The 27,783-nt window shown below is 46.9% G+C and overlaps 1 protein-coding gene across 2 annotated transcripts in view; it reads left to right on the plus strand.

Annotated features, from left to right (window-relative positions):
* Positions 1–27,783, plus strand: part of TTC4 (tetratricopeptide repeat domain 4) — a 501,109-nt gene that overhangs the window by 151,030 nt on the left and 322,296 nt on the right. Inside the window, exon 4 of one of the 2 annotated variants that reach the window (XM_069642122.1) lies at positions 2,779–2,856. The exons of the other annotated variant lie outside the window; for it this stretch is intronic. Within the exon in view, the coding sequence (XP_069498223.1) occupies positions 2,779–2,856 (78 nt within the window). The remainder of the gene's footprint in view (positions 1–2,778; positions 2,857–27,783) is intronic. 2 annotated transcript variants of the gene reach the window in all.

The raw sequence follows: 27,783 nt of genomic DNA on the forward strand, positions 1-27,783 counted from the left end.
GGAGCCCCGCAGAATTGCCAACACGCTCCCTCACCAACCTCTGCGGCTCGGTGCACTCTGCGAATTCAGGCGGTCCGGCCCCTTACTCAACCGTGAAGACTTCGTGGCAAAGCCGGCTGCAACAGATCCGGGACACAATCACGTATCATCTCTCTGTCGATCCTTCTCCTCAGAGCAGAGTCCTTTGTCTCTGGGCAGCCCCCATTTTCAGTGTATCAGCCTCGGGACGTACTGGGAGTTTTGCTGTCGCAGTGACATTCCTGGTCCCCCAATGCTCACGGAAATGCACTAATTTTGTTCCCAGCATGTTCGAACATCAGTGGCTTTATTTTGTGGTGCAGATTCATCCGTTTTAGCTTCTTTGTGCAGTAGGAAGTTTAAGGATCAGTATGGACACTCCGAAACACGTTTTATCCCATGGCATTCAAGCCACGCCCCTCGCTTTGCTTGTTTGGGTGTGCCAGTGTTAGGCCAGAAATTCCTTTTTGTCTTTTTCTTTTGCCAACTTTAAGCATCCTCCTAATATTTTCTGGCTTTTTGGCTTTCATAACTTTCTCTTGCTGACAGGCAGACGTCTACTAATGTCCCCATGTACCTGGTCTGCCTGTAGCCTATCCTTTTCCATTGTTGAGATTTCTGACGCACAGGTTGGTGGCAGCTACAGGTGGACTGTAGCTGCGACCTAGCCATTACTTTGTGGTCTCTGCTTGTTTGAAGAAATAGGAGTAACTAAGATGCTTTTTCTGCCTGCATAGGGTCTCCAAAGAACCTGCCATGACACCTGTTTCTGTGTTTGAGTATCTAGTGAGACCCTGAGCCAATTGAAAAATGTGTTGCTGACCTTTCCTTGGAAAAGCTGGAGAGATGGGATACCACTAGGGATCCTGAAGTTGCAGCCCAGGCTGTACACCTGATCCTCCTGCTAAGCCTCTCTGCATCTCCATGCTGGGGGGAACCTTGAGCCAAGGACGTACTTGCTTTCCTGACAGCCTCTTGTGCTGAACCCACCATGACTGCAACCTTTCATGAAACCTCCTTGTCCTTGTGTTGTTTCCTGCACCCGAGAGCCCCACGATTGCTGCTGCTCTGCTAAATAATCTGTTCAGAACACTGTGACCACCTCCCTGCAGCTGTTGCCTATCATGGGACTGTCGTGCGGCCTGACCAGAGTCCTTTCTTTCCACCTGAACGTCCTAATACCGGCTATTTTTGGTCACCCTTGTGATTCCTGTTGCTGGTCTGTGTCCGAATGAGTATCCTATTCGTCCTGGGTTATGTGATTCTGACCCTGGCACCTTCTGAGAATCTGTAGTCTGATCTGGGGTTCAGAACTGCTGGCAAGCCCGACTCAACCAGACATCCCAGTGAACTCTCTACCCACGCTACCAGTCTTTTGTCTGGCTAGCCTTCCCAGACCTTCTGACACCATTGTCTCTAACTCTCTTCTAATGGGTCTCTGAGCTGTGTGTGCAGTCAGACTTCAAGCCGCCCTGCCCTCCCACTGCAACTGAATCCTTGAGTGGGATAGTGATTCACTGTGCACCTATGCGATCTCGGGCCTCTTGCCATCACATTTTGGGCATGGATCTATTTTGGTGGGGTTACCCATGATGTTCCAGCTGGATGGTTGCCACCTCTTTCTTTAATTGGATCTGTAAGTAAAACGTGCTTACCTTTTCACAATAGTTTGTCCCAATTACTGTACGTGAACTATGTCCTGATGCATCAGTTGGGCAAACTTGCCTGAACCTCTTAAACTCGCTATAAATACATTTGACTTTTACTTGTAAACTGCATTGTTACCTTTGTTCCGCATGGGGGCCTGGAGAATTTGAAGAATTCACTGTACTTGTACTACTTCTCTCTGATAATATGCCTCTATGACAAATCGCTGCATCTCACTCTTTTGAAGCCTTACAATCTGGATAGTATTCTACCAATGTTGTACCTTTTTAATTGTTCTATTGGTTGAAGATGGGAGTAGGATAATTTCTAGATCCTTCACTGTTTATTAACTCAATTGTAAATAACTTAATGTACTCCCCTTCATATGTGTTTCTTTGTCTACTGTGTTTTTTATTTTGTGTGTGCATGTGTGGAACAACTGCACCTTCATACCATCCCTCTTCCGCCTAAAAGTAAATCCAGACGCTGCTAACCCAGACACCATGTGCACACATTACTGGTTTACCCTTCTTGAACCTCTCACGAGAAGGCTTCAGAAAAACACAACCTAAATGTTATGGTGCTCTAGGATCTTTGAGCTGCAATCCAACAGTGTGCAAGAAATGCCTCTGCATTCATGCTGTGGGTATTGGTGTACAATTCACACCTTAACACGTAAAGGATATGAATGATGAGTGTAAAATGTGGGTCTCATCCCACTTCCTTAAATTGTAATTTTGAGTCTTTTTAATTACTTGGGTGGATAATGACTAACTTGAGCATGTACCTGGAACCTTAATAAACTTGCTATGAAGATTTTCTGCTTTTCCTGGTTTTGTGCTCCAACTCTGTCCTGAGGAGCCAAGCAGTGCTGTATGTCAGATATTTCCTTTTTTTGTGTAGGTTGGGTGGGACTAGGTTTTGGATTAACAATCATTTTGACTGTTTCACTGTGTTTATCTTCACGGAGGTGGATGGGGGAAGCTCCATGCTAAGCTCATCCCTCTGAAAATATTGTTTTAATCACTCTATATTTCTTGACCGGGTTGCCTGTTTGCTTTGTCCCTCATTTTTGCTCAGCTAAGTGTTTTATTCCTCTTTGTTTATAACCAGGCAACCATTGCTCTGCTCTTAATGATGTAATTGCAGCAAGGAAACTAAAAGCTAATCACCTCAAAGCAATTTTGAGAGGTAAGAATGTTGAAACTGCACCGACATGCCTAACAATGCTTTTGCAACTTCTGTAAATAGCTGAGTAGGTCAGCAGCAATATGGACCCTGGTCACCATTAATGTTGCATTTTCTTTAAGTAATAAACTCAAGATTATGTAGACATATGAACAGTTAGTAGAAAAACATGTTGAAATAATACTTGTAATAAGCAGGTGGCATTGTTTTTAGGTGCAGAGGCAGACCAATAAGGCCAAGTGATTGATCAATTCTCATGCTGACATAGAATCGTGTTGGAATGTAATAAAAACATGCCTGTACAAGGTAGACATGTTGGATAAGGAAGACACCGAATGGCAGCAATATTGGCATGCTTTCAGTGGAAGCTATATTGGGACCAGTCCCAACTGAAAAGTCTGCATAAGCAACAAGTAGTGAAGGAGATTTGCCGAAAGATATCCTTTAAAAACCCCAGCAGAGCACTAGCGGAGGACAGCAAAACATCAATAAAAAGAAATATGACGAGAGCGCGTTCTGTGAAGGGTCAGGATGGAAACTCGGACACAGGTGATTCATGATTTTGGCCATAGACTTTTATTAAGTTAAAATGGGGATGGAAAATGCCTCTGTCCTCACCTAAAGCAAAACTAATGGGTCGGTCCTTTGTCAAGATGTCCAAAGGAAACTGTCCTGTGTCCAAAGTACTTTGTAACCCTTACGTTCTACAAAACAACTATAAGGTATTTGGAAATGTATTTGGCCTTGGAAGGTGTACAAATGTTCAAAGGAAAATGCGTAACTTCAACTCAAAAGTTCCAAGAGGATACAGTTCACAAATCCTGAGTTGTCCCCTTCCCCTGGATTTCTGTTTATGCAGCTTTATGCTGATTCTTGAAGTTCCTTTCAATCAAAACCAGCATGGCTGCTAGTCTGATTCTTCCATTTGACTGGACTTTGTACACCAGTGGTGGCCATTTGGCACTATTCTTCACATTTGTCCATTTTTAAATAGGATCTACGTGATTTTTCCGTGGCTGATTTTGCTGCGACAGAAATGTTCACATGGGGAAATGCACGAATACAAAATATTCGTACATTTCCCATGCAAACATGCAGGGGTATCCCCCCGCAACCCTGCGCACTATACTGTGTAGTATAATGAGTGGGATGTTGCTGGGGACAATCCGCAGTCCCTGTTTTCTTTTCTTTTTTTTTTTCTTTTGTTCTGTCGGGATAGTTGTGGGGGTGTTCCCCACAACCCCTGCTGTTGCGGATGACAATTCCCCAGCCCCGCAGCCCTTTTTTACATTTTATTTCCATACTGACCCCACCAAAACACCTAAACACATACCACGAAAAGGTCTAACTTTTCATGTTGTGTGTTTTTAGGTCTTTTGGTGGGGTCGGTAATTTATTTCCTGACATTTCGCCCTATTCCTTTTTAAATATACTAACTTGCACTGAAATGCTTATTTCAAATACATGCACCAGGCCCTTTATAGGGAGGCACTTTTATCCTACTGCTAGGCATCACGTTTGTCTTTCTGCCTTCCAATACCAATGTCCGGTAGTGAACCACACATATTCACGCATAATGCGATCTGCATGATCACTGGTTATTGGAGTTACCAACTTCCAGAGTTTCCACTCCACTCCACTCCCCTACCACAGTTCCCTCTGGGTCTCCAGTGTCTGCTCAACCTTCTCAACCCACTTCTAAAAGGTCTCGTACAAAAATTCCAGTGCGTTGCACAGTCATAGAGCTCTATGACCTAGACACCGAACACAAAGACCTCTCAATTGTAGAGGCAGCTGACCCTCAGTTCGATAAGAAGGCAGCAGACCCTTATTATGGGGACAATGAGGACCAAGAGGCCAATATGTATCCGATAGACTCACCTATTGATCAGGACCCTCCTATTGTTGATTCTCCTATTGACAACCAACCCCTTCTTAATGAGGTGCTAGCCAGGGTGGCAGAGCACTTTCAAATTGACACCCAGGAGATACAGGAGGATAAGGACTTTGTAGAACAGATCCTTGGGGACAAGAAAACAATGGCGCAGTTTATTCCTCAACTCAATTCAATACATCGCAGGAGACAACCTCACACGGGCTGTAAACCCACGTGTAGAAAAGCTTTTTATACCTGCACCTTCCGACCCACTGTATATTAGAGGGCAGCTGAAGCCAGACTCATTATTTGTAAATACAACTAGGAAAAGAGCGGCCACCCCCTTGCTTCCTCTGATGCCCCATTTGACAAGGAAAGCAAAAAGATTTACACCATGGGTAGGAAAGTCACCTCCTCCGCGGCTTACCAGACCAGAATTGCAAACAATCCTACACTTTTGTCCAGTTATAACTGCCACAAATGGGAGGAAGTGTCAGCTCTACTATCGTCTGCCCCAGAACCACTGAAATCCCAGCTAGCACAGGTGGCTGCAGAAGGGAGGGCAGTGTCAAGCTGCTTACTTAAGACTAACCTTGACACGGCGGACAATGCCGGAAGAATCATTGCTCAGGGTACTGTTATAAAGCGTCATGCGTGGCTGCGGCAATCAGTTTTCAGACCAGAAACGCAGGCCACACTAATTAACATGCCTATTGAACCCAATGTGCTCTTCAGCAAGGTCGTCGAGGACACCCTTAAGACAGCTAAAGACGAGTACGACACACTTAAATCGTTGTGCCAACTCACCATCAAGCCACCCGGCCAAAGGGGTAATGGCAATTTTCGCTGTTTTCTTGGCCAAGGTTCTCAATGGGGTTCCAATAACAGTCAAAACCAAAGCTCCTCCTGGGGAAATAATCAGTCAGTCCTCCCAGGGCTATTGTAGAGGACAGCACAGAGGTCATGTTCGTGGAAGGGGCAACCCCTCTCGAGGTGGCACCCCACCTCAGAAGCAGTGACATTCCACTTCAGGTGCCCTCCAATGCCTCACCAGTAGGAGGGCGCATTTCCAGCTTCACCCACGCATGGGAGGGAATCACCTCAGACAGATGGGTACTGTCCACAGTAGTAGGCGGATACTGTATAGAGCTCCTCCAACAACCCCACAACCACCCCCCCATGACAGAAGATCCACTTAAGAGAGCACCAGCATAACCTCGTCTAATAAAGGACGCCATCTAAGTTGTCCCGGCCAACTAGGTAAACGGGGGCATTTTTTCAACTTACTTCCTTGTGCCAAAGAAAGATCTAACGATGCACCCACTATTAAGTTTGTACCCTGCAAACAAGTATGTCAAGCCACAAACGTTCTGCATGACTACGCTACAAGAGGTAATCCCCCTACACAAGGATAGTAATAAAGTAAAACTCCATAGACGAAATGACATGCATTCTGGTCCATATCCTGCTGTTGATGTCATAAATGTGTGTGCAATTAATCCCAAGTAGAGAAATTGGGCTAGATTTTGGAAATAGGACATTTGGGTTACCTAAAGCATATATGCATGTGCAAATAAGCAAAGTGATGAGAAACATAAAGTGCATAGTGCCTTGGGTATGATGCTAATAAAGTGCATAGTGCATTCAAGTTTTTACCAGTAAAGTGCCTAGTGCATAATACATTTATTGTCTCACATAACCCTGCCTCTTACCCTTTGGTAGGGGATATGTTTTTTTATACATAAAACCATAATATTAGATGCTAAAATGTGCAAATGGTTACATATCTATGCGTAAGCTATAGTTTGGTGTTCCAATGGCCATATACTTAAAGTCCAAGAGATCTGTGTCACAAAAACCAAAGCCTATTACCACTGATACTAAGCCATATTGTTACAAATTCACAATAAAGGTAAGTAAAAATATATAAAAGATTAATTCATTCACTTGGTATATAAAGACAATCTGAAAGGCAAATACATTAATGTTCTAAAACGATCATAGAGACACAGTAAATTAGAGACACCTGAAGTAGAAAAATCTAAAATAAACAGATAAGGCAAGCATAACAAACAATTGTGACCCCAGATATATACATACATACAAACAAAACTCACACTATTCATGGGTTGTAGCACTGCAAAAAACCCACAAATGTGTACAAAAAATGACCCAAGCACACACGACCTTACTGCTTTATGAGTAAAAAACAGACAGTCTTTATTGAAACATCTTAGTGCAACACATATTCTTGTAGGTATATACGCGTTCCGAGCTTCGTCAGGTTTTTACAATTAGGGATTGTAAAAACCTGATGAAGATAGGAATGCGAGCTGATATGTGTGGTTTAGTCCACCCTGGAGGGTGAGTGATTTCTTAAACTTGTATGTCATGAAGGTGAGTGCAAAATGTGTGCTTACCCACAAGAATATGTGTTGCACTAAGCTGTTTAAATAAAGACTGTCTATTTTTTTTTTACTCATAAAGCAGTAAGGTCGTGTGTGATTGGGTAATTTTTTCACACGCACACACACGCACAGCCTACTCGTAGCTGGTGCTTCAAGGTATGAAAACTGGCTTGTTTTCTAAATAGTAACAAAACTCACACTATTCATGGCCTCAAAAATTAAATATATAATGTATGAGGCTTGTGGATCTGCTTAAATTACATGCTCTGCATAGTCTGACATTTGATGGTAGTCGAAACTCAAAAACGGACGTCGACGGGGTTTGTTCGTAATACTATCCCTAGTGTGACGTGTTCGGTACCCATGGTCCTTCATGCGCCAAAGTCCCTCCGATTGTTTCTTTCCGCCATCGTGGTCGGTCGCATGTTGCAGAGTTCCTTTCCAGGCTGATGCCTTTAACTAGTTAAAAGTTTATTCGTAGGCTTCTCTTTCTTTCCTTATTGTCCGCTTTTGCCACAGCATCTTCCAGCGGCTCGATGGCCTTCGACGGACAACCCCTTTTTCGACGACTTGACTGAATCGACGACCAGACATGGCCCTCACAGGCCTCTTCGGGCTTCGGCCCTTAAATAGGGAGAGGGGCGGAGGTCTTTCATACTGACTTTGTTTAGAGAATGCATATTCTGCCACCCCTTTTCCCTTTTCATTGCCTAACTGCCCTTTCCATTTATAATGGACAAAACTCCTTTTAAATGTTGCCCTACCTGCCATAGAAAATTCCTGTGGAAAGCCATGCACCGAGTGTGCAATTACTGTCTCCCTAGGGATCACCCAGAAAAGCATTGCAAGTCCTGCAAACTTTTCCGCCCGAAAACCCCTAAAGAACGTCGCACCAAACGCTGGGCCATCCACGCAATACAGCCCAAAGCCTCCATCGACGTGACGGAGGACTCCAGTGAGGGCAATATCGGTGTCCTTAAAGACGCTGAAGCTACCAGGGTTTGTCGGAACCCCATGTGCGGGCCCCCGACTCCAATAAGCAGGCCGGCAGTTCTGTGACAGAGATGACACCCAGCGGCCATAGCGCGCACACGTCCAAAAAGCACATAGCCCACAGCCAACACTCGACAAAACCTTTGAGGTCCATGCAGTGTCTGCGGAAAAAGGCTCTAGATCTTCCCTGTACTCTGTGCCATCACTTAGCTTTGCCTCACAACAGGCCCCCGAAACCGACCCCCAAAGTCGGTTCGGTCACCAAGCGCAAAAGGCCCTCCTTTCGCGCACTGAAAAAACGGGCGCAAAAGGCGCATCGTGTCCCCTAAACATACTCCGAAAATGCATGAACTAATTAAAAAACGCATCCCTGCTGTTAAAGACAGAGTCACACAAAAGAAATGGAAATCCTTGACACGTTTGTCCTCCAAAACTACTCAGGTTATGGATTCTTCCTCCCCTGCAGACAAACTCTCAGGGGCTATGCATCACAAGGACCAGACACCCCCCGCGCACCCAATTCACCACTACCCTTTCAGGCTTCCCACCCTCATGTGACTATACCCCTGAACAATTTAACAGAATTGTAAAGAGGATGTCCTGCTTTGTTGACTTCATAGACAAGCATTCAGAAGAACAAACGCCCCTTAGAGGCGCCCCATAGCCAGGGGCTGCAATCCATCAACCCTTTGCCAAAAAAACCTGGTCTTGACCCACAGCCAAGCACTTCTGCCCTAAGCCCCTTGGCCTCCACCTACCAAGACCCCTCCCAGGACATGTATGGTCTGGATTTCTCAGGGTCACAAGAACCCAGCTCTCAAGGGGACCTATACAGTCAGAACCAGTACTACTACGATGATGATGGCTAGGTCATCCAGTCACCTGACCACCAAGATCAGCCTGTAGCAGATTCTCCTGTAGACAACTAACTACAACACAATGAACTGCTACTGAATGCTGCCCAACAATTTAGTATTGACACCCAAGAGGCACAAGCAGACAAGGACTTTGTGGAGGACATTCTTGACGACAGGAAGTACGCCAACCAGTTTATCCTACTGTTACTGTCTATATGAAGACGTATAAGGCCCTCCTTACTTACACCTAACATCACAAGGGCAGTGAATTCTAGAATAGGAAAAATTATTCAGGCAAGCGCCCACAGAGCCCCTGTATATTAGGGGTCAGCTAAAACCTGATCCACTGGTAGTCACCACTACCAGAAAGAGGGCTGCCACTCCTCGGACGTCGGCTAAAACCCTGCCAGACAATGAAAAAATACACTTTTGGAAGGAAGTTTGCCTCCTTAGCAGCATTTCAAGCGAGAATTGCAAACAACACTACACTTCTGCTAGTTATGGCTGCCACAAGTGTGATGACTTGGAACACCAGGTTGAAGCGGTTCCAGAACCCATCAATTATTAAACACCATCGCAGAGGGCAAGTAGGTAATCAAACTGCATCCGCAAAAGTAATCTTGATGCAGCAGACGATGCAGGCCACATCATCGCAGAGGAAACTCATCAAGTGTCACGCCTGGCTCAGACAGTCTGGTTTTAAGATAGACACTCGGGCCACCCTCCTTAGCGTGCCGGTGGAACCCAATGTACTTTTCGTTAAAGCTGTCAAACGCCCTCAAAATCGCAAACGAGGAGTATGACACTCTCTAATCCCTCAGACAATTCACAAACAAGCCCTATGTACAACATGGCTCCTCAGAGGTTTTCGGGGTCAGGGTTCACAGCGCACCTCCGGATACACTCTGGGTGGACAGTCTTCAACCCATCGAAAGGACAATCTTTCTCTTCTGGTTTTCAAAGAGGAAATAAAAGATCCAGAGGAAGGGGCAGAACCTTGCCTGGGAAAGGCTCCACCCCACCCAAACAATGACGCACCGCGGCAGAGTCCCTCCCATGCCACCCCAGTAGGTCGAATTTCACACTGCACTCCCGCATGGGAGGGGATAACGTCAGACAAGTGGGTGTTGTCCACTGTGCAGGTGTGTATTGCATCGAACTGTTAAAAAAACACCCAACCGCCTGCAAAGACCCAGGAAAATGAATCCAAACGTGGGGCATATTGTTAGAAATAAAGACTCTGCTGGAAAAGGACGCCATAGAGATCGTCCCAGCAAAACAGATAAACAAGGGTATTTATTCAGCGTACTTCCTGGTGCCAAAGAAAGACCTTTCCATGTGCCCAGTACTAGATCTGCGAACAAATATGTCAAGCCCCAAAGGTTTTGCATGACCACGCTTGAAGAGGTAATTCCCCCTTCTAAAAACGGGAGGCCTACATGGCAACATTGGATATGAAAGATGCAAACAATTTCTGTAAGCAATTCTAAAGACAAAAGAGGAGCTGATGCACATGCATGTACAAAACATGCTGATGCAATTATCTCACTACAAGGCTGTTCGCCAGATAACTATATGCAAAGCAATGCGCTTGATCGGGATGATAGCCTCATGCATTTACTTGTTTCCACAAGCGTGCCTGCACATGTGCCCAATTCAGGAATGGTTAGCGAAAACAATGATCTCAGGCAAGCGGTCAGTGGGACGATCCAGAGGTTGTTTTGCTAACCCTGGTACAGGCTCTTCGCTGGTGGGCCAGGGACATCCTGCTGAAAGGAAACCCTTCCGCATTCCACCAGCACAAGCGGTCCGAACTACAGACACCTCACTCGCCGGATGGTGGGCTCACTTCCTCCACCACACAGCCCACGGCCAGTAGACATGTGCTACTGCCCAAAAACACATCAACTTCCTGGAACCTTTGGCAGTTCTAAAGGCTCTTCAAGCCTTTCAGCAACATCTTACAGGTCAAACGGTGCAAGTCCTTGAAGACAGCACCACTGCCATGTTCTACATAAACAAGCAGGGAGGTACACTCTCGGTCTGTCCAAGCTGTCCAAAGAAATATGGAAGTGGGCACTCAAGCGGAACTTGTTCCTAACCTGGCAAGTGGCAACTCGATAAAGATATCCTAGACACAGAATTCACACAATGGGGTAATCCCCCCATTGGACTTGTTCTCCACAAGCTTATACGTGCAATGCGCAGACTTTGCGTCCAGGTTTCCACAACCAAGGTCCAAGGGGAACGCCCTGTGGATGAACTGGTCAGGGAAATGTGTTTACGATTTACACCCACCCCTCGACACCACTTCTGAGCAGGATAGTGCACAAGATGCACCAGGAACAAGTGGCCCTAATCCTGGTTGGTCCTATGTGGGCGAGACAACCTTGGTTTCCACATCTGCTCAAACTGGCGATGTGCAATCCAATCAAGCATCCCTCCACCCTCAGCCACAATCTATGAACTTGGCAGCCTGCCTCCTGAAGTCATAGATTTCGCCCACTTAAATCTTCCACAAAGGTGTATGGATATCCTAAGGAGGCACGGAAACCCAACACAAGACACTGCTATTTTAACAAGTTGAATAGATTTGTGATATGGTGCCGGTCACAAACCTTAAACCCAATCGAATGTTCACCCGCAAACATTCTACATTACATGTTTTGCCTACTAGACTCCAGCCTAGTATTCAACTCCGTCAAGTTAAACCTGGCACCTATGTACGCTTATTCCACTTCACAGAACAAAATGTCCTGGTGGAAAGTTCCTGTCATTTAGTATTCATGGAAGAGGTAAAGAGGCTATACCGTCCCCTCTTTAACTCTCCACCGGGTTGGGATCTTAATGTCATGCTCTCCAAACTCATGGGTCCGCCCTTTGAGCCTATGCACAAAGCCAGCCTAAAACATTTGACTTACAAAACTGCATTCCTAGTAGCCATCACCTCTATAAGACGAGTCAGTGAGCTACACGCTTTGTCTGTACAAGATCCTTTCTTCATAATCCACAAAGGCAAGGTTGTCCTCAGAGCACATCCTAGGTTTTCACATAAGTTCATTTCAAAGTTCCATGTTAATCAATCCATCTCCAAATGTATAGTCAAGTGCAAGCAGCTTTTATTCCATATCCAAGTGAGTTTTGCCTTTCACTCCAAGGGGTCACTCTACCAGAGGTACAGGAGCTACCTTAGCCTGCTTGCAAATGTCCCTCTAGACACTATTTGCAAAGCTGCTACATGGAGTTCCATTCATTTATCCACATAGCAATCTTTCATTGACCCTCTCTAAAGCAGATTTACTGGTGAGACAAGCGGTTCTAAAACATCTATTTGCTGCTGTACCTTCTCACATCCCACCTCCTTCTCCAGATCCTACTTGCTAATCTATGCAAAGCATGTGATCCAAGCAGGTCTACAAGCCTCAGAAGGGATACATTAATCGTCGTAATCATATTTCTGTTGCTTGTATCTGCTTAGATTCACATGCCCCCACCCTTCCTCTCCTACTGGAGTCGAAGGCACTTTTAGGCAGAAACCTGTGCAGTTCCCTTAGGGACCACTGCAAAAAGTTTAAGACTACAGGTGTTAGCAGTAAACCCAATTGGTAGCAGTCTGCACCACCCAGATTTACCTGGTAGCTGTGGCTGAGCAGTCAGACTACTCTCAAGAAGAGTTAGGCAGTATATAGAGTATACACATTAGGTACAAAAATACAGTAGCAGAAGCAAACACTGACCAGAGCTTTGGTATAAAAGTATATAATTATTTATTTAAAAACACACTTGTAAAAATACACTTGCACTAATATGTCAAGCAAGTTCAAACACAGTCACTAGAAATATATACACCTCCCTGATTAAATTATTCGACAAGTCTAAGTTAAGACACCACTTATTTGCAAAACAGAGGTGAGCGCGTATCCTTAGATGGCACTCCAATAATTCAGTTTTAAAAAGGGAGAGAAAAAGCAGAATTAGGAAAACGCACAATACCAACACTTTTAAAGAACCACAGCAAGTCAAAAAAGGCAAGGTCTACTGTAGAGCAAAAAGTTCATAGGCCAGGCCCACTCTTGAGGAGAGCAAGGTGGAATGTGCCCAAGATCACACAGTTGAAGTGCACTTTAAAAGTCTTTGCAGATAGTTCAAAAAAGAGTTGGATCAGTTCAGAAAAGTTAGTTAACAGGTCCGAGGTCACCCCAGGATAGAGAGTCAAGGATTTACGGGACACCTTGAACAGTCTGTTGCAAGGGAGACCAGGTGGGACACAGTACCTGAAATGGTGAGAAAGCTCCAGCGGGGGCAGTTGTTCCTGGCAGCAGATGCAAGTCGGTGCTTCGTCCAGGGGAAGAGAAGATCTCGATGTGGAGGAAAGCTGGAGGTCGTTGCACTGCCAGGGAAGAAACCAGCCGCGGAGTTTCCCGCTTATAAGGTTACTACCCTTTTATTCGCGGTAGTGGTGAAGCGTGGCTATCCGGCCGCCGGGGTGCTTGAGACGGGCGATTCGACCACGAGACTATCCAGGAAGGCGAAAAAGGAAAACTGGTTAACCCCACCAGCTCAAAGGAAGAAGACTCTCCTGGAAGAAGATCTTCTCTGTCGTTGGGAAGTGGTGAGTTCGGTTCAGCAGGGCTCCACCGGTGGTGTCGTCGTTGCAGGTCAGTTCAGCTTCTCCCTCTTTGGATTCTTTAGGTCCTGTGGCGACTTCTCAAGTTCCAGTCCCCAAAGCCCTGCTTTTATGCAGAAAACCCCCATTCATCAGTCCTAGCTGTCACTCACATGCTAAGTGGTGAACTGGGCAAATCACACAAGAGTGCGACTACAAGAGTGTGACTTGAGTTGCCGAGGCAACTCAGTCCAGGGTGCCTAGTCCCCCCTCCCAGGCCTCCTGTAGACCCAGACAGAGTGGCACCACTTTTGGAGGCTTCTGTGCAGAAGCCCGCCAAAAGTGGAACAAAGGGCTCGACTTGGGTTGGAGTTACAGAGGCGAACACAAACGTCATTTTAAAACAGAGTTCTGGCAAAAAGACCTAACCAGGGAATAAATATTAAATAAATAACCCGGCGGTATCTTTAACATTGCACCAAAAAAGTGGTGCGTTTAAAATGAGTGGGAAAATCACATAGGAAATATTCCGGTGGAATATTTCGCGTGGTAACCACTGCCACCAGCCAGAAACTCGACAAGGGGGGACTGGACAGTGCCCCCTTGAAAAACAGACCCAGGGGCAATCGAATTACCCCTACCAGTACTTCCACAATATGATGGTTTGTACTGGTTCTGTTCACAATTTAAGACTAGTAAAGTCAATGGCGACTTTACATGCCCTGGGAGACAGTAGTCAGTCCCAGGGTATGGAGTCTATGTTTGGGGGCCACTATGACACCCGTGTGTTACTGTACTGAGGGTGTTGTGTAACGCACTTACAAAAAATACATGAAGCCCTATGGAGTAAAAGACCCCATAGCCCAGAAAACACATTACAAAGTCAAAGGACATTCTCAAATCATGCCTAAGAGTGGGAGAAAGAGTCTCACTGTTAGCAGGAGAAAAGCTTAAACCCCAAAAATCCAGCAAAGCTGCTGGGGGACTCAATAGGTTTGGGAAATTAGCCTATACAGAGAATTCTCCCTAACAAGCACATAGATATTTTCTGTATTTATTACTGTTTCTGCTTTATCACATCTGTACTCGCGCTACATTTCATGCAACCTCATGTCAGAAACAAAAAAATCTGAGGGACCTCGACACGTGCTGGTCACACTAGGGATAGTATTACTAACACGCCCTGTCGACGTACGTTTTCGAGTTTCAAAAACAGATCTTGTAATACTCTGTGACTACCACTAGATGTCGGACTATGCACAGCATGTGAATCCAAGCAGATACAAGCATCGGAGGTCACGTTTGTCAGTTCACCCATGCATGGGATTGGATCACATCTAACAAGTGGGTTTTGTCCACCGTGGCAGGGGAATACAGCATCGAACTGCTGGAAAGACTGCAAAATCTAGAACATTGCAAGATGACGCCACAGGAAAATCTAATTCTGCTACATGAAGTAAAGCCCTACTGGAAAAAGGCGAAATAGAAACAGTTCCAGCAAACCAGGTAAACAGGGGAATCTATTCAATGTACTTAATGTGCCAAAGAAAGACTTAACTATGCGCCCTGTACTGGACTTGTAAACACGTATGCCAAACCTCAAACTTTTCGCATGACAACGCTACAGGAAGTAATCCCTCTCATGGCAACACTGGATATGAAAGATGCATACTTTCATGTTTCAATGTTCCCAGCGCACACATAGAAAATATATGTGCTTCAAAATAGAGACAATACCAATTCAAGGTACTCCCCTTTGGCAATTCTTCAGCTCCAAGGGTGCTCACAAAAGTATTAGCAGTAGTGGCAGTGCACCTACGCGTGCAATCTATCCCAGAGTCACCCCAGTTATGCAAACACACCACCCAAACAACAATCAATCTGTTGTTCAAATTAGGGTTCTCCATCAACGAGAAAAAATAAAGTCTCATCCCCAGCCAGGTAAAATAATTCCTGGGGCAATTATAAACACTCGAGGAACTTGTCTCCCCTCACACTGGAGAATACAAAACATATTATTGCAAGTACCCTAGTACATAGCCGGTCGCAAGATAACCGTGCGCAAGGAAAATGCTCATGCTAGGGATGACTTAATGCATTTACCTTGTTCCACACGTGCGGCTGTGCATGCGCCCAATGCAAGCGTAGCTAGCCAAACAATGCAATCAGGCAAGCGGTGAGTGGGTCGATCTAGTGGTTGTTTTGCTAACCTTGTGCTGGTGGACAAAAGACAACATGTTAAAAGGGAAACCTTTTCACAGCCCACCAGTACAAGCCACTCTTAAAACGGACTCCTCACTCTCCGGATGGAGAGCTTATTACCTTTATCATACTGCACATGGCATGTGGACACAAACAGCAAAAACCACATAAACCCACTAGAATTGCTGGCAGTCCTCGAAGCACTACAAGCTTTTCAACAACACCTAGTAGGACAAGCTGTGCAAGTCCTCACAGACATTACCACAGCCATGTTTTACCTAAACAAACATGGAGGAACACGCTCTCCAAGTCTGTCCAAGTTATCCCAAAAGATGAGGATATTGTTGCTCAAACGAAAACCTGTTCCTAGTGTCCCAACATGTTCCATAGGAACACAGTGCTCTAGCAGACACAATGAACCGAATTCCATAACTACCCGCAGAACACGAATGGCAAAATCACAAAGAGATTTTACACAATGTTTTTACCCAATGAGGACATCCACATCTAGATTTGTTCACAACAAAGCAAAATTCAAAATGCCCAAACTACGCATCCAGGTTTCCCCAACAGGACCCAAGGAGAACGCCCTGTGGGTGAGTTGGTAAGGGAAATTTGCCTACGCTTTTCCACCGACTCCACCCCTGAACAAGATGGTGCACAAGATGCACCAGGAACAAGTCTTGCTAATCCTAATTGCTCCTATGTTGGCATGACAATCATGGGTTTCCACACCTACTCACACTAGCAATGTACAAACCAATCCAGCTTCTGTGCCCTTTCAGCATGCTGTCCCAACACAAGGAGACAAAATTCCACCCATACCCTCACACTATGAACTTGGCAGCCTGGCTCCTGAAGTCCTAGTATTTGGGTACTTAAATCTTCCACAAAGGTGTATGGATATCCTCAAAGAAGCACAAACGCAACACTACACAGTTACTTTAACAAGTGGAAAAGATGTGTCATTTAGTGCAGAACACAAAATAAATCCAATTGACTGATCTAACATACTTCACCATATGCTTTACCTACTAGACTTGGGGTTTAGTATTTAATTCAGCGGCTTTGTCTGCTTACACTATATCTCAAAACAGTGTCATGGTGGAAAGTACCAGCAATCAAAGCATTCATGGTGGGAGTAAAAATACTATACCCTCCCATTTCAAATCCTCCACCAGGTTGGGACCTTAATGTTGTTCTCACAAAGCTCAGGGGTCCAACTTTTGAGCTGATGCACAAGGTCGGCCTAAATCATCTAACTTGCAAGGCTGCCTTTCTGGTAGTTATGCCTTCAATAAGAAGAGTAGGTGAACTACAAGCACTCTCTACAAGAACCTTTCATTATCATCCATAAAGACAAAGTAGTTCTCAGAACAGACCCTAGGTCTTCACCCAAATTCATATCGAAGTTCCATGTTAACCAATCAATTGAACTTCCTACTTTTTTCCAAAATTCATCAAATTCAGCTGAAAAAAGCCTCCATACGCTAGACGTATGGAGGGCGGTATTGTAACTGCTAAGGAAAACGGATCAACTCTTGTTTCCATAGAACCTGGCAGTGAAGGAGATCGTATTTCTAAAAACGCAATCTCCAAATAGGTAGTGAGAAGCAAGGTTGTATGCATTTGACTATCAAATTAAACTTCCTTTTACATCAAAAGCTCTCACTACACGAAGTACAGGAGTTACTTTGGCATTCATTGCAAAAATTCCTTTAGACATTTACTCCACATTACTGCATAGACACATACTCTAAAGCAGATTCACAGGTGGGACAAGCCGTGTTAAAACATCTATTTGCTGCTGTACCGTCTCACAGCCCACCTCCTTCTCCAGGTATTGCTTGCTAATCTATGTATAGCATTTGATCTAAGCAGATCCAAAAGCCTCAGAAGGCATACAGTACTCACCTACAGTACTCGCTGTAATTGTATTTCTGATGCTTGTATCTGCTTATTTATTTATTGGATATGTATAAGGCGCTTATACAACAGTGTTTCAAAGCGATACAAGGCGAAAGGGAAGGGAACAAGGGAGCAAATAAACCTTGAAAATGCCAATGAATAAATAGAAACTAACAGCGGTCCTACTAGGCCTTGTGACATTCAGAAAGTGCAAGTGCAATGAAAAAGGAAAAAAGGGGTGGGGGTAAGTGCAATAAGGGCCCCCTAGGGGAGGAAGTGCCAGATTTACCCGTTGGGGAGGCAAACGGTAAGTGCATGGGCAGATATTTCCCAGCTGAAGCGGAAGTTCTACCGCCCAATAGGTAAGTGCAGGGCAGAGGCAAACAACCTGACGGGCGGCTGTGGACCCAGAGGGCAGTGCGGCAGGTGTGCGCTGGTGACGATTGGGCATGAGGCCAGGACCCTATTGGACTCCTGAGGGACCAGTCCGCCCAATCTCTGCGACAGGGGGGATGGTTAGCATGGGAGGGGGAGAGGGGAGGAGGCGGAGGAGGAGAAGAGACAGTTCCTGACTTGTTTGCAGAACTGGAAGTGATCCGGTTCAAGACTGAGAGATGCACCAAAGGAGGGAACCAGCTGAGGAGAGAGAGGTCTGCCCCAGCCCTCTGCTTGGAGAAATGTTTGATCAGCAGAGAGTTTGAGCCAGAAGATCGAAGGGATCTGGAAGGAGAGTATTTAGTAAGAGAGGGCTGCATGTAGTGCGGTCCCAGGCCCCAGACTGCCTTGTGGATGATGCAAAGGGTCTTGAATTTGATCCTTGCAGCAACCGCGAGCCAGTGCTTATATTCACAAGCGCCTGCCCTTCCTCCCCTCCTGGTGTTCGAAGGTGCATCAATGTTTCTCTGTCTTTACATTTCTTCTTACCCGTCACTTCATTCACCCTCATGTCAGAAACAAAACAATCTGAGGGACATCGATGCGTGAAGGACCATGGGTACAGTAGATGTCCACTAGGAATAGTATTACTAACCCGCCCAGTTGACGTCCCTAGATATCGGCCTATGCATAGAATGTAAATCTAAGCAGATACAAGCATCAGAAATACGAATACAGTGAGTAATGTATGATATACATATTTCTGTGGCTTGTGGATCTGCTTAGAATCACATGCTTTGCACAGGCAGACATCTAGTGTAATTTGCGCAGTATAGCACATTAAGTTTTTCAAAGTTGAAAAAAGGTATGTTGACGGGGCGTGTCTGTAATACTATCCCTAGTGTGAGGTACTCTGTACCCATAATCACTCGTGCGTCGAGGTCCCTCAGATTATTTATTTCTGCCATTGTAGATAGTTGCATTCTCGCGGAGTCCATAGCAAAAGCTACTTTGGAGTGAATTACATTTAATTTCAACTGCCAGTTACTGATTGATGCAATTCGACAGATGAACCATCTCGACGTCCGATTCCGAACACAGAAACAGACGTCCATTGCGATGACGGGTTTCGGCCTACACCTGGTTTGGCCTGTCAGTAGGGAGAGCGGGCGGAATGATCTTTCTGTCTAGAGGATGTCTGCCCCATTCCCTGCCCCTACTGCCTTTGTCTTGCTGCCTTTGTGTCCACCTTCCATTATGGCACGTACTCCATTTAAATATTACCCGAAGTGCAATCACAGGTTTCTGTGGAAAAACACACACAGAGTGTGTTACCACTGCTTTGCATGTGATCACTCTGAGTCCCACTGTGCATCGTGCAGACTCTTCAGGCCCAAAACTCTTAAAGAGTGCCTAACAAAGCAGTGGGCGGCACACGCCATGATGGCAGAGTCAGAGACCCCTGCAGGGATCTTCGAGTTAGATCACGAAGGATGAGGCAGCTGTGACTCCGATTCGGAGCTCGAAGGAATACACCTGTTCCTCCATGCCTGTCCCCAGCTCGAAAGGCAGTTGCAGCGCGTTGCTATGACGACGGCATACACGCACTCGTGCCTACACATAAGCACACACCCCATAGCAGGCGGAAAGCATCTCTCAACCTACCGATCTACCGCCAACTAAGCCCGCTTTGGATCCGCCTCTGCGCCTACCACAAGGCGTCATGAAGACACTCCGGCAAGGGCCGTGCATAAACCTTGTTCGACGGTTGAGGTGGAGACGCCGAAACAGCTGTCGCAATGTCATACATTCTATTCTCCAGCAGAAAGACATAACAAGGGGGCTGCTGGTGCACAGTGTTCATGATGGGGGCTCTCCTCCAGAGATCCCGCACCCAGCGCTGTCTAAGGACAGATATGTGCGATTTTAACAGGCTTCACAACATTTGAATACCACTACGAGATCTCCGACATTGCCAGCTTTCTGGCGATTGCTTCCCGGCTCTGCGATCCTGTGGGTGAGGTACGAGAGTCCTGCTCTGTGACGGCTGGAGGAGGCGATGCACTCGGGGCAACCCACTCGCCGAGACCCGATGAATACCCCCAGCACATCGGGACCCGGGGCATTTCTGGCCAGAATTCTGACCACCCCCCAATAAACCCTGAATCCCTGCGGGGCACGTCTGCAACGTGTATTGAGCGGAGACATGCGGCCCGGCCATCCGACGCCTGGTGAGTCCCTCTTGTCACATTACACTATCCGAGCAGGCGCCCGGAGCGGAGGTGAGCCTCTGAGGGGGGGAATATCATATTTATTGAACGTTTTGCCATCTAACGTGCCTGCGAGCCATGGCCCCTCCTCAGGCACCCGCTGCAGAGGGCTCCTCAGGCGTTTCCTGCTCATTTTGATACCACTCTCATGAGTGAAACACTACTCCTACATTGGAGGCCCCGGCGCCCCCTCCTTCACGATAACACTGTTGGTGCACTGGCTGGTTGCTGTGTACCCACTGGCAACACTATTGGGGAGATAGCTCTTCTGAGGCCCCCCTCCCCTGCATCTGCATGCACGCCTGTGATCCTGCTGAAGGGGGTCCCAACACCCATATTGTGATGATGGCTCGGAAAGCACCCGCAACTAACACTTTGCCGGTTTTGATTACAACCCACGCTAGCCTTTGGCATGCATGAATACATGAGCCATTATAGACCAGAGTTGCAAAAACTGCCTCACTCAACACCTTGGGTAGTCCCGGGAGGATAGCTCCAGTGGCAACGTGCTTGTCTTGGAAGTAAGACGACACAAATCAACACAGGTTTGAACCCTGGGTCCGCGCTTAGAAACTTCTGGGTATTTAAGTGGGTTATAGATACGCAACTAAGGCAAAACAACTACGCAACTAAGATAAACCACTCCTGTAAGAGTGCCTCGATGCCCCAGGGCTGTGTGAGCACTTTAAAAATGCAAAATAAATAAATCTGCTGGTTTACAACCCAGTCCTCCGCTGATCTACTGCCCTGAACCATGCTGTTACCTCCACCTGGCTGCCCCTCTATCGTGTGAGGGCACACTGCTTGAAACGGGCTGTACACAGTAATACACCTTTGCAACGCCTTCCCCCTATATTGGCAAACCTGGCTCGCTGCACACGATGACCAAAGGGGTAGCAAAAAAACAACGGTCCATGAGCCAGTACACTAAAACCACTCCTAAACCTTCAACCACTGGCGGCGCGGCCACTGACTCAGAGACCGAGACTGCCCTGCATGCAGGAGGGACTTGCCAAGGTGCATAACAAGCTAGATGATATGACTAGCACCATTGACTCCATTAAGTCACGGATTGACAAGACAGACCAGCGTATTTTGGAAACCGTGTCTCAGGTGGGCACAGCCGGGGACAGAGTGTCCACCATGAGGGCTGAACTGGCTACACACTGCACGCAGGTACTCCAAGTGGAGAAAAAGAACTACTATCTGGCATCCAGATCGCGTCACAACAACATTCACATTATAGGAGTCCCAGAGTCCAACTCAGAACCCTCCCTGGAACAATGGATAGAATCCACTCTAGTACCCTTACTGGTGAACCCAGTATTATCCATGCAGTTTGCTATTGAGCGAGAACACAGGTCCCTGGCTCCTAAACCTGGAGCGCCTCCGCAGCCCATCATTGCCTACTTCCTCAATTACCGAGACCGGATGCAATCCTTCGAGCGGCCCTGGCACAAGGAAACCTGCTGTTAGGATCCAACAGGATACACATCTGTCTGGACTTCTCTGTGGCTGTCCAACAAGAGAAGAAATCCTTACTATCGGTGAAGAAACGGCTTTGTGACAACAACTTGAAATATGCTATGTTTATATCCCACTAAACTGTGAGTCGAATGGAACAATAAAACGTTATTCACAATAAATGACGAGGTTATGAAGCTCCTGGAGGAATCCTTACCAGCATCTTGAGCTCTAGCTGCAGAACTCTCTTGCTACACCGGCACAGGTGCACTTCTGCCTTCAGCTACTGCTTTATCAGGGGACCCATGTGCACTAGTAATGATATCCATACTGTTTACCATTTTGACCACATCCAGCCCCTTAGAGGGGATCCTCCTCCACGACAATGGGATAGTCGATAAATTGTTTACCCCTAAAACACAATTACACTAGAAGTTTGTTGGTACTTATTTCCTTTCTTCTGTAGCTATGTCCGTTGAGGTCCTGGGTGAGCCTTTGCATCATCTTCCCTATGGAAAGTTGTGTTCATGGTCTTGAGTGTTTTCTATGGTATATCACCACCCCTTTTTCGTGGGAGGGGGATGAGAGGAGGGGGGGGATTTGGGGTTGTTACGGTAAAAAGCACTTGGAACACACCATGCAGTTGGTTATGAGAGTCATGGGCTCAACAAATCACTCTGAAGTACTGCGATGGTCAGATCAAAATGTCGAACATGATAATACTATACACTTTATATCAAGATGGTGACATAACCTACATGAGCTGGAATATACGTTGTCTATGCAATCCAGTAAAATGTCGCAAATTGCACCTATATGTAGATAGGCACAACGTTAAAATTCTATACTTGCAAGAAACCCTCGCTCTGTCTGCGACCTGCGTGGGGTTCGCTAAGAACTGGGGTGAGAATCGCTTTTATACATCTTCTCACAATCTAGGGGAGTCATGACCTTGGTGCATAAATCCCTCCCATTCCAGTCTAAACATGCAAAAATAGACCCTCTGGGCAGATAGATATGTCCTGGAGTATGGATGTCTTGCGGGGAGGGAGCTGGTACTGTTTACGCCCCAATGTGAATGATCCCCGGTTTAACACTGACGTGATTGAAATACTAGGCTGCTATCCAATGATTCCAATACTATGGGGCGGAAGGGGGTGACTTCAACATTATTATAGACCTGAGACTCAACAGATCCACCCATGCTCAAAGAACTCTCACGCGGGCGGCCTATATTATCAAAGAAGGCATGCTATCACTGCGGCTGGTCGACGCTCGGAGAACGCTACATATAAATGACCAATCCTACTCCTTCTGTTCTTCGGTTCACGATTCCTCTTCCTGCATAGACATGTGGCTCATCTCTGATACGCTTCTGGGGGCGGGGGGTCATAGAAAAACACATGCTTCCTCGCACCTACTCTGACCATTCCCCAATCCTTCTCTCCTTGACGTGGAGATTTAAATCAGTGGCACTACAGGATGCAGTATTTGCATCTACCATTGACAATCATGTACAATTATTCTTTGAAAAGAATGTGGGTTCTGCATCCTCACCCAGCACACTCTGGGAGACATTCAGGGTCTACATTAGGGGAATTGCGATGTCCACAGAGTTCAGTGTCCTCAAAACAATCCGACGGAGTGTAGCCCAATGCGAAGACAGTCTTGGGGAGCTACAACTGGTCTGGCTACTGGCCCTCCTAGGGCCACACTGGCACAGATCATGGAGGCCATCAACGCCTTTAGAATACATGCTGAGCGAGAAATAAGATTCTTCGACACCCCGATGTTGGCTAGGAAGTATGGAGAAGGCGCCAGACCTGGTAGCCTTCTAACCGCATGGCATACCGTGAAAGCGGCAGCGGATGCATCCCTGCTATAACGGACACCTTCTGACAGATTAGCATACATTCCAACTGCCATCAACGAGATGTTTACACATTTCTATACAGACCTGTACACCAACAAAGACACAAACGCGTCAGAAGAAATCGGCACGTTTCTAGATACGGCCGCTCAGCCAATGACCATCTATCTGCCCATTATATATGGCTGGACCGCTTTTGCAATGGTGCAAATCACTTAACCTCACTCACAAATGTCTGTCCAACAAGGCTCCAATATACCTCACCAACAGATTTACCAAACACACCTCCACACGACCTATCAGAGCTGCACAATCCAATAGTCTCAGAATACCTAAATTCAAACTTAAACAAACAGGCAGTGCCATCTTCCCAGTCCTGGCTGCGCAACTTTGGAACTCCATCCCAGACTCTATATTAGCCATATCCCCCTTCCACTGCCTTAAGACTAACGCCAAGAGGTGGCTACAATCCCTGGACCAATGACACCCAACCGGTTTGCCGGTATCACTCTGCCAACTACTAGGCTATTCAACAACAGCAATGTAAAAATCTATTCCATTGTATATATGCACTCTGTTGCCACCTGCTCCTGTACACATATGTATACCTGTATATATATTTCTGATGCTTGTTAATCTGCTTAGAATCTCATGCTGTGCATAGTCCGACATCCAGTGGTCACTGCAGAGTATTGCATTTTGTTTTTCGTAGTCGAAAAGGGGACGTCGACATAGGCAGGGGTCTGTAATACTATCCGTATAGTGACGTGCAGTGTACCCAAAATCCCTCACGCGTCGAGGTCCCTCAGATTGTTTTTTTTTTTTTGGCCCAGAATCTGGTCGCCTTAATGCAGAGTTTGTTAGAGACAAATTGCCAATACCATTTATTCGACCCTTGGTAGTTTTTTGTAAGTTATCGAGAAATCCTAACCCTCCTTCGACGGCTAAGCTGTTTTCACCGCCGATCAAGATCTTCGATGGCGATGATTTCGACGGAGGCTATCCTTCAGTGCTGCCGAACACGTGGCCCGTCCTCGCCGGATTATACAGTATGGAGAGTGGGGGTCGTGGGGACACTTCTGTTTCCTTTCTAGAATGCCTTTCTCTTTCACCCACCTTTCCTTCGGGGTCGTTATCACTTACAACTGTATCCTCAGCTATGGAGAGGACTCCTTTTAGATTTTCCCCGCGTTGTAATGGCAAATTCACGTGGAAGGGTGAGCATAAGTGGTGTAATCGCTGCTTACCCCTCGACCACAGTAAGGACAGCTGTGCGGCCTGTAAACTTCTTCACCCAAAAACTTTAAAGGACCGCAGGGTCAAGAGGTGGGCAGCCTACGCTATGTCTAAAGCTGATTCCTCACCCGCCGCCGAATGTGACGAGGGGGACAGTGATAACACTACTTCCGTATCGGAGGTTGTTGACCTCTCTAAGGAGCGTTCACCGACCTCCGCGTCTGTCCCCGGCCCGACAAGTTGTGCTTACGCCCTACTTATGGGGATGTACCCCCCGGCACGCCGACGCACATAGAATACATAATGATAAACGCACAACCCACGGCACTCCTTCGACTAAGTCGAAGAAAGCCCCAGTGCCAACAGAGACGCCAGACCTACCGTCAGCCTCTGCCGACCGTAAGGGTCGCCCTCCCCGCAACCGCGACTAGCGACTGGGCCGTCCACAAATAAGGGCGCTACCACCAAAACGCCAGATGACGCGCCTCGTAAGAGAGTACCCGTCGGTGAAAATGTCTCGGCACCGCCTAAGACCATGCGAGAAGAGCCCTCGACGGACACTTTAGTCGTCGAGAGCTTGGCTAGAATAGTCTCCACTGACACTCAGAGACGGACGGCGAAGGAGTCGCCGAGCCCCGCTCACAAGGCCAGGGAGACGCCGAAACAGACGGAAGGCAGGCAGGAACCTCCCCTTCTGTCGAAGGAAAAACCTAGCCCATGAGAAGGTTTCTCAGAGGGCGAAGGGAGTATATCCTCCACGCTATGGGAGAGATCTCGACAGCTACAGGAGGAAGAGCTTCCCTTTACGCTTCCAGACCGTTCAGGGTTACCCCCAGTGGACTTTAGAAAGATTTCAATCATGTATGGACAAACATGTAACACCCAAGAGATCAAGAGAGATACTTCATGAAGACCCCAGGGCCAAATACCCAAGACTATTTGACCCACTTCAATAAGAGGTTAATACATATTGTAACGCTCACCTGATTCCCACGGAGGCGCCGGTCTTGGCAGGATGGTGTCTGTGACTCGAAAAGTGAAGTGCAGGACTCGATTGGCTTCCGGGGCTGAGCCTCTTCGCACTGTGTGTCTAACTCGAAGAGTGAGATATCTGCAGGTGAAAGAATATGGGTTAATGATCTGGGGTTGTCGGGTATCGCTCTCCCTTTCCCTTCCTCGCTTTTCCGTGGAGCCCCAAGGTCAACGTGCTCACCTTAGATAGGTGAATGCTGGACTCTCCATCTGCGTCTGGTGCAGGGTGCCGTTGCCAGTTCCTTCACTGGGTGAAACGTAGGCCTCTTGACCTCGGAGGATTGCTACCGTCGTTAACTGCACGAACGGTGAGTTCCTGGACACCTTTTAAGTCCTTACAGTCTTTAGGTGCGTGGGCACGTTAATGTGGAACAGGGCTCTGTATAATGCTTTTTCTATTTGTCTTGCAGGGCTCTTGAGGTAGAAGATGGTGTGAAGAAAGCCGAAGTTCGAGCCAGAGTCTTGGAATGACGCGCTTGGAAATGCGTAAGTAAATGCCGGTTGCCTGCTTTTCAAAAGCTCTCTGTCTCTTTTCCCTTGCAGTTGTGAGTTCGGGTGTTGAAGAGACGCTGGAAACGCCGGAGTATTTGCAGGCGCCCTATTGTGGTGGGCGCGATGGCGCGTAAGTAAAATACCTGTCTAATGTCTCTTCTTTTGTCTTTCAGGTGCAGGATTGCAGCGTTGAAGAAAACCGGAATTCGCGGAGTGCCGGTATGTAATTCCACACAGGAATAACTATGCTTTTGTCTTCACAGGCGGAGGAGCAGCGTGAAGAGATGGTAGCTGCCGATGGATCAGGTGAGGAAAGCGCTGCGCGTGAAGGTTGCCGTGCTAACCTGTTGTTTCTTGTCTTTGCAGGTGCTACTGAAGGCTGGATACAGGAATGGTAAGCGTTTGTTCTTGCTGGTTCAGGATCGGAAAGAAGAAAACTGGAACAGACACGGTGAGCGTTCTGCTGCGGATGCAGAATAACGCGAAGCACGTTTCATCAATCGGGTGTGGTTTAAATAGCCTTGGAGTGATGAGGCGTCTTCCTCCACGGCCTCGCCTAGGTAAGAAAAGAGTTCCTGTTCCAGAAGAGTTCCAGTGTTGTATCCAGGGAGTGGAGCTTGCCCCACCCAGATAAGAAAGTAGTCCTGGCTCACAGAGGATTCCTATGTGGCTGGTAAGTAAGCAGCATGGTCTGCTGCAGGTAAGTCCACCCAAGCATCTTCATACAAATTATGAGCCCGGCGCTTCCAGTGCCGGGACCAGTGACTTTGATGAGCCTGGTGCCACCGGCGCCAGGACAAGGTCCAAAAGGTCCCAGTGGGGACCGGCTGGTGCCTAGGATGAAGGTTAGGGGCCTGCTTCCAAGGACGTTGGGCTGGTCCTAGCTCTTTGGAAGCAGCGATCATGACAGCACCCCCCCCCCTCAAGGCCCCTCCTAAGCGTGTCTTCTCCGGGGGTTTTGGCTTGTCGGGGTGATTCAGATGGAATTTCTTGACCAGACGAGGTGCGTGGACATGTTCTGAGGGTTCCCAAGACCTTTCCTGGGGGCCGTATCCTTTCCAATCAACCAGGTAATATAATTTAGATTTGGAGATTTTGGAGTCTAGGATGTTCATTACTTCGAACTCAAGTTCGCCATCCACTAGAACAGGTTCTGGGAGTTCGGTCAATCGGGTTTCTGGTTGTACTGGTTTTAGTAAGGAGACATGGAATACTGGATGCATTTTCATATGCGAAGGCAATTCCAATTTGATAGCCACCGGATTAATTATGGCAGAGATGAGAAAGGGTCCTAAGTATCTCGGGATGAAGGTGCGGGGTCCTTTTAGAGGCAGGTGCTTA

This window comes from Ambystoma mexicanum, chromosome 1q (genome assembly GCF_040938575.1).
Source record: "Ambystoma mexicanum isolate Mex_15411 chromosome 1q, UKY_AmexF1_1, whole genome shotgun sequence".
Lineage (NCBI taxonomy): Eukaryota > Metazoa > Chordata > Amphibia > Caudata > Ambystomatidae > Ambystoma > Ambystoma mexicanum.